This window comes from Vigna umbellata, chromosome 4 (genome assembly GCF_029865625.1).
Source record: "Vigna umbellata cultivar VRB3 chromosome 4, Vumbellata_1.0, whole genome shotgun sequence".
Classification (NCBI taxonomy): domain Eukaryota; kingdom Viridiplantae; phylum Streptophyta; class Magnoliopsida; order Fabales; family Fabaceae; genus Vigna; species Vigna umbellata.
The window spans coordinates 3,744,828-3,755,543 of record NC_142168.1 but is presented as its reverse complement, the minus strand read 5'-3'; the positions used below and the strand labels follow the sequence as shown (position 1 = coordinate 3,755,543).

At 36.6% G+C, this 10,716-nt stretch overlaps 1 protein-coding gene across 1 annotated transcript; it reads left to right on the top strand.

Moving 5' to 3' along the window:
* The first annotated feature begins 5,219 nt into the window (after positions 1 to 5,219).
* Positions 5,220 to 7,912, top strand: LOC148199032 (exosome complex component RRP41 homolog). Its single transcript, XM_088112026.1, has 8 exons — positions 5,220 to 5,300; positions 6,134 to 6,180; positions 6,266 to 6,326; positions 6,494 to 6,529; positions 6,620 to 6,687; positions 7,453 to 7,531; positions 7,617 to 7,653; positions 7,773 to 7,912. Exons 1-8 carry the CDS (start codon positions 5,247 to 5,249, stop codon positions 7,910 to 7,912), a joined length of 522 nt encoding a protein of 173 aa, XP_087968152.1. The 5' UTR covers positions 5,220 to 5,246.
* The last annotated feature ends 2,804 nt before the right edge of the window (positions 7,913 to 10,716 follow it).

The window sequence follows — 10,716 nt, the reverse complement described above, 5'->3', positions numbered from 1 at the left end:
GGGTCGAATGGTTCGAGGCCGAGCGGCCGAATGCAATTGAGGTCGAACGTCCGTGAGGCTGAAAGTGTGGACACGTGAGACCAGTAAAGGACGAGCGTCTTGATATTGTCAACAACGAACGGTTACGCATGGTGGAGGACGAATGGTCGCTCAGAGTAGCGGACGAACGGTTGTGCAGAGTAGAAGACGAACGGTCGCTCAGAGAAGAGGACGAACGGCTCAGTCGCACAGCAAAAGGCCGAACGCTCTGTTCTTTTTTTTATTTTATTATTTTGTTTTATTTTATTATTCATTATTTTTCATTTTTTTTATTTTTTATTTTACACTCATGATGAAAATAAAATACAGCAAACCTATTAGTCCATCCGGACGAAATTGGGTGTTGACAACAAGTATGTCATCTATAAATACCACCACGAACTTGTCCAAGAAGGGTCTGAAAATTCGATTCATATAGTCCATGAATATGGCTGGAGCATTAGTCACACCAAAAGGCATAACCACATACTCATAGTGGCCATACCTGGATCTGAATGCTGTCTTCTGCACATCATCGTCTTTCACCAAAATTTGATGGTAACCCGACCTCAAATCAATCTTGGAGAATACCGTAGCCCCGTGTAATTGATCCATCAGATCATCAATCCTTGGCAAGGGATACTTGTTCTTGATCGTCAACTTATTCAGCTGTCGATAGTCAACGCACAACCTCGAGCTTCCATCCTTCTTCTTTACTAGTAATACTGGCGCACCCCACGGCGAAGCACTCGGCTGGATAAACTTTTTCTCTAATAACTCTTCAATCTGCTTCTTCAACTCAACCAGCTCAGCTGGAGCCATCCGATAAGGGGCTATGGATACTGGTCCTGCTCCTGAGACCAGATCAATAGAGAACTCTACTTCTCGCGGAGGAGGTAAACCAGGAACTTCTTCAGGGAAAACATCCATGAAATCATTCACAACCAGAAGGTCTACACTCTGGTTCACAAGCGCTGAAGAATTTAAACTAGGAGTCCCGTCCTTATGGAACATGATTAGGAAACAGCTGGCACCCTCGAAGATGTCCTTCCTCAATACACCGAGCGATAATGACATGTCTTCATCTTCTTCGGGAAATATTAGCTTCTTACCACCGCAATCTAAAAGAATACGATTGGCTGCTAACCAATCCATTCCCAAAATTACCTCTAACTCCTGCAGAGGTAAGCAAATAAGGTTCACTCTGAACCTGCGACCCTCTACCTCAATAGGACACCTGGAGCACACATTAGATGTCCTAAACGATAGGTATTGGTTTAAGTCAGATTTTGAACGTTCGGCCTGATATTTGGAGATAACGTTCGTCCAGTTTATTTGGTGACGTTCGGTCAAATGGTGTTCGGCCATTTACTTGTAAATGGCGTTCGTTCGTTTTGGTGAATAAGTAATTTTAGACGTTCGTTCTTATCTTGGTAGTTCAGGAAGCGAGCGTTCGATCTGGATAATAATTATTTTAAGTTAGTGATCGTTCATAACGAACGTTCGGTTTTGATGACGTTATGTTCAGATAGAATTCTCCATAAGCAGCGTTCGTCCGAGATAGTTTTGTGAGCGTTCGTCCTTGGTTTTGTTAGCGTTCGTCCTTGGTTTGTGAGCGTTCGGCCTGTTGATCTCATAGCGTTCGGCCAAATAGTGTTGAATCCAATATGACGTTCGGTTTTAGCGTTCGGCCTAATTGTGTTCAGGCGTTCGGTGTTAGCGTTCGGTCAGTTTTTGTTACCGTTCGTCCAATTGGCATAGTTGCGTTCGGCTTATAACGCTCGGTGGAATAGTGTTCGTCCATCCAATGGTCTGCAAATGGTAACGGGTTCTAAGTTCCTTTGCTCTTGGATTGAATTATGTGTACCAATGTTTGGAATATATGCTGTAACGTGAAATATGTGAAAATATGTGAATGTATGAGATATGTTGGATTTGTTGTGATAATATGGTAGTATATGGTTATTCATGGCTTGGGTTAAGGTTCAAAGTAACAGTATGATTCATGGACGTAATTCCATGATCCTCAAGGAGAGGATACATGGTGGTGTTTTGGGGTTGTATAGAATGATTACATGGTAGCTCAGTTTTGGGGGTCATCCTGAATCTCCAATGGTCTTTCTTCTCATGTAGAGAGGATTGAACATGTGGTGAGGAGTAGCAGGAGGTCCTAATCTTGGATGCTTCCATATGATCCAAGGTGAGTGATAACGGATTAACCTCGTGATTGTGGCCGGGCGGGAGTGCCCAAAGTTCCATCAGGCGGTAGTGCCTAAAGTTCCACCAGGCGGTAGTGCCTAAAGTTTCACAAGGCGGTAGTGCCAGGGCGGGAGTGCCCAAGTTTCATAAAGCCACCACGAGTGCAAGACCCGCCATAGCTCGGTAATCATTCTAGTCCGGACGAGTCGGTCTATAAAGGAACAAGTCGGGGTATAAAGTAACAAGTCTTGTGATGTCAGTTTACCATGTTTGGATGAATGTTTACATGTCATGGAAGTATGTGAAATATGGATCAATGAGTATGCTTTAATTGTTCTTTTATATGAATCTATGAATGATTGCATGAATTAACTGTGCTGTATGTATAACATGCTTTTTATATCTAGCTCACCCTTGCATTGTTTGTGTTGTGTGCCAATTTGGATATCTTTCTTTGGCGATGATCATCCACTTGGATGGGAGCAGATGCTGTCGAGGAGAGTCCTTTGGATAGAGGTTGCTGATGTTGCAGAGTAGTCTTCCTAGAAATTTCCTGATTGAACACTTGTAGTGATCAATCCTTTCAACTGTTCAAGTTTAAATTTTCGCTCATTTTATTTGGATGATTGTAATTTAACAATTAAATTACACGTCATATTCTGACTGTTCTCTATATTTGAATGTTGACGTCTTTATTATATAATATTGGTTATTATATAATTGGGATGTTACAATGATCATCGCCAAAGAAACATACCCAAACAGCACACAACACAAACAATGCAAGGGTGAGCTAGATATAAAAAGCATGTTATACAATCCAACATGATATGCAAAAGTCACTCATACATGGTAAACTAACATCACAAGACTTGTTACATTAAACCCCGACTTGTTACTTTATAGACCGACTCGTCCGGACCAGAATGATTACCGAGCTATGGCGGGTTATGCACTCGTGGTGGCCTCTACTGCTTTGCAAAGCCATTGCCAATGGGTTCCACCCTACCACCCTCACGAGGTTAGTCCGTTCCGTGCCCTGGAGCATACTGGAAGCCTCCAAGACTAGGACCTCCTGCTACTCCTCACCACATGGATCAATCCTCTCTACTTGAGAATAAAAGACCATTGGAGCGTCAGGAAAACCCCCAAGACTGAGCTACCATGAAATCATTCTGTACACCCTAAATCACCACCATGTATCCTCTCCTTGAGGATCATGGAATTACGTCCACCACCATGTATCCTCTCATGAGGATCATGGAATTACGTCCATGAATCATATTGTTACTCCCGAATCACTAGATATCCATTTTATCACAGTAAATCCAACACACCTCATACATTCACATAAATCACTTCACAGTATATATTTTCCAAACCTTGCACGTAATTCAATTCAAGAGAAAATGAATTTAAAATCAAACATTTGCAGAATACTATTTGGACGAGCACTGTTCACCGAGCACAGTGGACGAACGTTACTGAACGAACACTACCTTCCAACCACTAGGCCGAATACTATTTGGACGTACGTTCGTTATCAATCAACAGGCCGAACGCTGTTGGACGAACGTTATCAAATCCTACACTATCAGGCCGAACGCTAAACCATCGAACACCAGTACTAAATTCAATACTTGGACGAACGCGCAACACTTGGAACCTAAGAATACTACTCAAGGCCAAACGCTCAACATTGCTATCCGAACAGGTTTAAACAAGTGACCTATTAAACCTATTTAGTGACCTATTTAAACATCGAATAGCGGAACCCTGCCTAGACTAGGCTCGTTTGCAGTGCGCGGACCAACTTCCGTTCTCGCCGTCGCCACACAGAGCGTAACAGCCACCGTCAAATCTCGCCGTCAGTCAGGTACTTTTCCTTTTCTCTCTCTCTGGTCATCAAAGTTCAAACCCTTTCAATGTTTGCGTTGTCATGTGTAGTGCCTTGCAGTGTCACCACTCACCACCCAATCCCTATTTTCTGTTAAACTCGTAAAAGTTGCTATGCTTTTCTAATTTAATCAATTCAACATTTACAACCAAGAAAAATGGAGTTTACGACAGCTTTGTATAAGCTTCAAACATTGAACATCTTGATAACCAATTACTCCTATACTATATCGTTCTCTCAATCAAACTTATAACCCTTCCTTGCCCTTTGTATCGATCTCACAAAAGCTCTTCTTAAAAATCCTGCACCTTGAACTTGCATACCACTCAACCATAAAATTGATCTATAGCATAACCGAGTCACTAAAATCATTGCTCTGTGTTATTAGTTTATTAAGTGGGAAGGGAACACTGTCCTTCTCATATATAATTGACCCAAATCTTTCTTCTGTAACTATTAAACTAAAAGCCTGCTCATTCTCCTTTAGAAATTTGTTGAAATTCGGGGAGTGCTAGAATAAAATAAAAATAATAACAGTATGCAGATTGAATTTGCTTCGAGAACCACCCCTTTACAATATCTTTCTGTCCGTGGTGTACTTTCCTCTTTTTCTTTGCTTGCAGTAAGATTAAGAGCAAACTTAAATGTTTAAAAGGGTAGGGACACGACCAGATTTATTTTCTTCAAATGCGTTGTTATTTTGTTGTTTGCTGATTTCTAATATTTATTTCTGCAATATTATTTACCTAGTGCCCCACTATTGGGTAAATGTTTGTTGTTGTCTATATGATATTCATTCAAAGTTCAGATTGCTTGATTTTTTGTAACCTTGTTTTCATCCTAATCTTTACAGAGCAACTGGAGTTTGTTCGGTATGTTTTCAATTGAGTAGTGTTATTAATTCGAACTGCCCTCTCACTCATCTCACTGTATGACCCACAAACTACTTGAGCCAACACAAACTTTTAAATGGCTCAGATTCTGCAAAATCTCACCATTTTGTTTCAATAACTTTAGTAGAAAATATCATTTTTTTTTGGAAGCCAAGAATATAAAGCAAAATAAAACAAAATCCAGCTGCTTATGTCTCATCTTTGTCTCCTTTTTGTCTCTGCCATAGATTGACCTGAGGATGGAATACGTCAGGCCAGAAGGACTTCGACTGGATGGTCGCAGACCCATGGAGGTACAGCTATTATTTTTTTCTTGGGCTTTTTTTTTCCTCCTTTTTTCTTCACTTAATATTCATTCCAAAAAAGGTTCCTTTAGATCTTTCAAGAATACTCATGAAGCGTATGAAATGCGGAGTATTAATAAATAATAATATCCTACATGAATTCTTACATAGTCATGAATTACTGAAGCTTTATGTTAATTAGTATATATAAGATCTGCAGATAGTTCTGCATATGGGTTATACATAGATGAGCCATGCCATGGGTAATGGAAATGTGTAAGGGCACATTTTGAACTGCAAAAAAACATATAAACAGATTAGAAGCAGTCAATAACCTTAGTTCTGATAAACATTAAAACCTATCACTTAAAAGCTACAAATGTTGTAGTTTGCCAAATGATAAAAGTAAGAAAATGGAGGGTTCTAACCCTAAGGATGTCTAACCAACCTTTTTTAGTGAGATATATGAACTTGGTCCTATGACAAAATGAGCTAATTGAAAGCAGCATTTTAAGGTCTGGCCTATGGAATTCAGTCCTATTTAACAGCTGTGATTTGGACATGATTTTGGGATTCGACTATTTAAAATGAGGAGATGCAGTTTAGAGGATAAGGTGAAGTTATTACTATTTATTAAAAATTTAGTATTTAAGAGTGTGATAAAATATATGTACATGTATAAGAAACTATGAAGTTATTAAAATCTCAATGACTATTACTGCAGTTTATCCTCTAAAGTGTTATTCCTTCAATGCAGAGGATCTAAATCTATGATTTTATATTTCTTTCTCTACTGATCTTTTGCCTTTAACTTTTTCTCCTCTCTTTATGGTATATTGTAGATGCGACAAATTCGTGCAGAAATTGGTGCTGTATCCAAAGCAGATGGGTAAATGAATTTTAGCTTTTTAGAAAATTAAGTTGTGATATCATTTGAAGCATTTGACCATAAAGTTTTTTTATTTTGAAAACAGTTCTGCCATGTTTGAGATGGGTAATACAAAAGTTATTGCTGCTGTCTATGGCCCTAGAGAGGTACTGTTTAATTATTTACCTTGCTAATGAAAATTGTCTATGTAATTTAAGGATTGTTAACTATCCTTTTTCAGTGTTAGTTGGTTTAGACATTTGAAAAACTTTGATGTTGTAGTTGAGCTTTAGATGATTTGTTGTTTTTCTTTAGTAACTTCTCTGCATTTCAGGTGCAAAATAGAAGCCAAATAACCAACCATGCTCTGGTAGTTTTTTTTTTCTAAGTTATGTTGTCTGTATTTATATGAATTGTAACAAAAACTTAATTGTTGCTTATGTGCAATGTATGTCTATAGGTTCGGTGTGAGTACAGCATGGCTAATTTTAGCACTGGAGATCGCATGAGGAAATCAAAGGGTGACAGGTTTTGCTCATTTACTTGCTTTTGTTTAACTTCCTATTCTTTTTGACCTTTCACTTATTTTTTATATATTCGTAGTTTTATACTTATCAAAATGGTATTGGAGCATAGACTACTAGGATGATAGTGAATGTTGCATTAGTAGAATCTATCTTAAGAGTGCCTTGTAATTTGTAAATTGGACTTTTTGATCTTTTTACTGAGGTAAGAATTTAATAGCAATGGTGGTAATGCATGTTTAGACTTTTAGAGTATAAATTTTGATTATTAATTAGTAATATATATATATATATATATATATATATATATATATATATATATATATATTGCATTTGTTCATGTGATACAGTATAATTTTTTTTTTTAATCTTGCATTCATAATTTTCTATGTAACAACTATCTTGCTATCCACTAACGTATTGTAGTGTTTTTGGGGCTGGCTGCTCTATGCCTTTGATATAGCTGACTACAGGCTCAGCAATGGGTTATGTATCATAAAACAATGAAAAGCTTAACCCCATGCACCCTTTTACTGCCTTTTCTCATTTTTAATCTTTTTTGCAAGCTTTGACTTTTTTGAGTAATCTTTGGCCAAAACTCACTGAATAGTTTTGAATGGCTTAACCATCAATGTTTGCAGATATAAATGTTATCCTGTTTTGCTTTTCCTTCATAGTTTTAATATGGTTCTCATTGTATTCTCTTACAGAAGGATAATAGGATCACTTCTTATTTTTTACTACGTGATTTGAAGTTCTCATTCTATAGGAGATCAACTGAAATTTCCCTGGTTATTCGGCAAACCATGGAAGCATCTATATTGACACATCTATTGCCTCGATCTCAGGTTTTATTACACATTAAGAACTTATTTTGTCATGTGCTTTGCTTTCCCCTAGTCCTCCCTAATGTTTTACTTATTAAATTTGCAGATAGATATATATGTCCAAGTTCTCCAAGCAGATGGAGGTAACTAAGACTTGATAATGGGATCTTGTGATTCTCTTCTGTCATTGCCATTTTATTTTCTCTCTTTACTCATTTAATATGTACATTAATTTTGGGTGATGTTGACATGTCTTTTATAGGAACTAGATCTGCTTATATAAATGCTGCAACTTTGGCCCTTGCCGATGCTGGGATCCCTATGCGTGATCTTGTAACATCCTGCAGTGCCGGATACCTTAACAGCACAAGTCTGCTTGGTATATATCTGTATTTACTCTAAATTTGAACTGGCTAAATACAAGTGTGGTATGTCTGTTTTGTTTCTGTCTACTTCTGATGCACGGGCTGCCCTAATTATTAAAGGTTTCTGAATGTGTACAGATTTGAACTATGTAGAAGACAGTGCTGGAGGTCCTGATGTAACCCTAGGAATTCTGCCAAAGTTGGATAAAGTAACACTGCTTCAGGTTAATTCATGTCTTGTTATTTTCTCTGTATCTATTGTGTAGTCAACCAGGTAAATTAGTTCAACAGAAAGGAAAACTTTTTATTGCTCTCTCAGTCATTGGTACTCACGTAGTAAAGAGTCTGGTGGTGTTGAAGCTGTAATTCCTCTTCCTTCAAAAACTGTTCTTGTTATTAGAGATTTTGGAGAGAACAGTAGAGTTTTAACCCTTGATTACTCGAGGGAATAGGTGCATGTTCGGAAATCCCCAAAAGAAGCTTATCTAAGCTCGCCTCAGATTTAACAACTTAATAGTTTGCTGTACACATGAATCTTTTTTCAAATATCAGTTGTTTTTTAATCAACAGATACTTCTTACGAAGGTTCCTGATAGAGTGATTTGCTGTTGTACCCTTTGATGGAGTTATGTTATGACAAATCTTCTTTTTAGTCTGAGTTAATGTTTGATCAAGTGTAACTTAATTTTCACTAGTATCATACTTGGTAACTCTTTATTTGGAATTCCAGTTCAGCATCTTTTACTTTTTTAGTTGCAGATCTTTTGTTGATACTTTAAATTTTGACTGAAGAAATATAGTTGATATATTCTTTCCGCCACCTTATTATAGGATGAAATTCATGTATGGTCCACAAAACAGAGAGGGAGGGTAACTTCATTTGGTGGGGCTGGCATAGATTTTTTCCAATGACAGTTTATCAGTCAGTTTATTGCTCCCATTCTTAGATTGATATTATGGAGTTAAATTTGTTTCGAACACGTGCCACTATGTAAAGGCTGGTTGAGATTGTGAACCTTCAAAGTTTTAATCAGAAATTTACTACTATCATTATTATGAAAAGCATGCAATGCTTTTCTTTTCTCATCCAGCTTATTTCATTCGTTCACTCCCTGCCATATTCCGTAGTTTAGAATGGAAAAGCTCCTAGTTTAATTTTATTTGCACTAATTTCTATTGTTACTGTCTATAGATGGATTCTAAACTACCAATTGACATTTTGGAAAATGTTATGCAACTGGCAATCGAAGGCTGCAAAGCAATAGCAAACTACATTCGAGAAGTAAGAACCTGCTGACACTTTTGTGATTATACTAAGAGGAGTCCAAACAAGTTTTACATTAATTTCACTGCTTAAATCCTGTTTCTTTGTTGGCTGGCAGATTTTGCTGGAGAACACAAAGCAACTGGAGTATCGACGAGGTGTATAGTTTTTATACCAGAAACGATGCTATGATTATTATTACCTGTGGTCACGGTTTTCCAGATTTGTAGGTCCGTTCTTTCAGCATTTGTGCTTTTTTTTGGTTATGGAGGAGAATTCTCTTGTATTTACGTGGAACAATTTTGTTTTTAGCATACGGTGCTGAATAAAACGGAAAATTGTTGTAGAATTCGTTTCTCATTTCTGTCACCTTATCACTATGAATAAAAGGTAGCAAAATTATGATTTATTTTGGGACCACTTTCTGAATTTCCACCAATCCCCCAAAATAAGACGTGTAGAATGGAACTAATGATCTGACACTTCAACGAATGAAGAATTAATGATTGAAGTTAGAATCAAAATAATCAGTGGGTTGGTTGAGTGTGTGTACATGGTGATTGCATCCTCAGAAAAAGCAATGACATCAGTATTGACAATTTAATTGCTAACTAATTTCAATGGTTAGTTTCCTAAATTTCCTTTTTGGGTACGATACAGTTTGATAAAGACAGCTTTGGTGTTAAATGTTTGTATTGCAGTTAAAGTCTTGATATAGCGAGTTAAACTGATTAATTATGTAAATATAAAAAGTAAATAATTTATAGTAATTTTTAAATCCTGGTAAATATAAAGTAGTTTAATTAAGTTAACATTTTTTTATTTCTTTTAAATACGTATGCTAGAGCGGAATACTGAAGTTTTTTGGTAGAGTTGAATACACTAAGTTTGAAACATCACTAATACAGATTTAGAAAAAAAAAAAGTATTTGAAGTAATAATATTGTATGGAAAAATGTTAATTTTTCTGGGAAAAAATTTTCACAGAAAAAGTTAACCTGAAAGTTAATGATCAAGAGAATTTTAGGATTATTTCTATGGTAAAGGAAAGTATTTTGGTGGTTGAGTTTGTTTTCAACTAATACCAGACTTCATTAAAAAATATATTATAATACTAACTATTTATAAAAATAAGTTTGAAGTTATGAGAATTATGACTGGAGAGTGATATAACGAGAATATAATTGAACACAAAAATTTTACCTCTTAAAAGAAACCACTGGTAAATGATGAAAAAATTAAGATAATTATAAGTGCAGATGAACATATGAAGCTCAGTTGGAAAAAAGTAAATACCGATTCATAGTTTGAATAACCAACCGCAATGTCTCGAATCTCAGCAACTTCAACCTTTTAATGCACAGCCCATCGGTCCCATTTGTACAAAGCAGGAGAAGTGCTATTGCTTTTTGACGCACCACTTTTGACCCACTTTATTGAATACAGACATGAATTCAATTACATCACAGTCAACATCAGAATTCTTGACAATGTCATTCAATTGTAAACATCATTTATAATAAAAATATTGACTTCTAGATTACTTTAAAAGCCATTTATAGCATAATTCAGCCAAC

What these genes read in the sequence shown, in the direction of transcription:
- LOC148199032 (XM_088112026.1), top strand. Translation starts at nt 5,247, where the DNA reads ATGGAATACGTCAGGCCAGAAGGACTTCGACTGGATGGTCGCAGACCC. An exon ending in CTGTCTATGGCCCTAGAGAG is followed by an intron (nt 6,327 to 6,493) that starts GTACTGTTTAAT and finishes TCTGCATTTCAG; the next exon opens with GTGCAAAATAGAAGCCAAAT. An exon ending in ATCTATTGCCTCGATCTCAG is followed by an intron (nt 7,532 to 7,616) that starts GTTTTATTACAC and finishes TTAAATTTGCAG; the next exon opens with ATAGATATATATGTCCAAGT.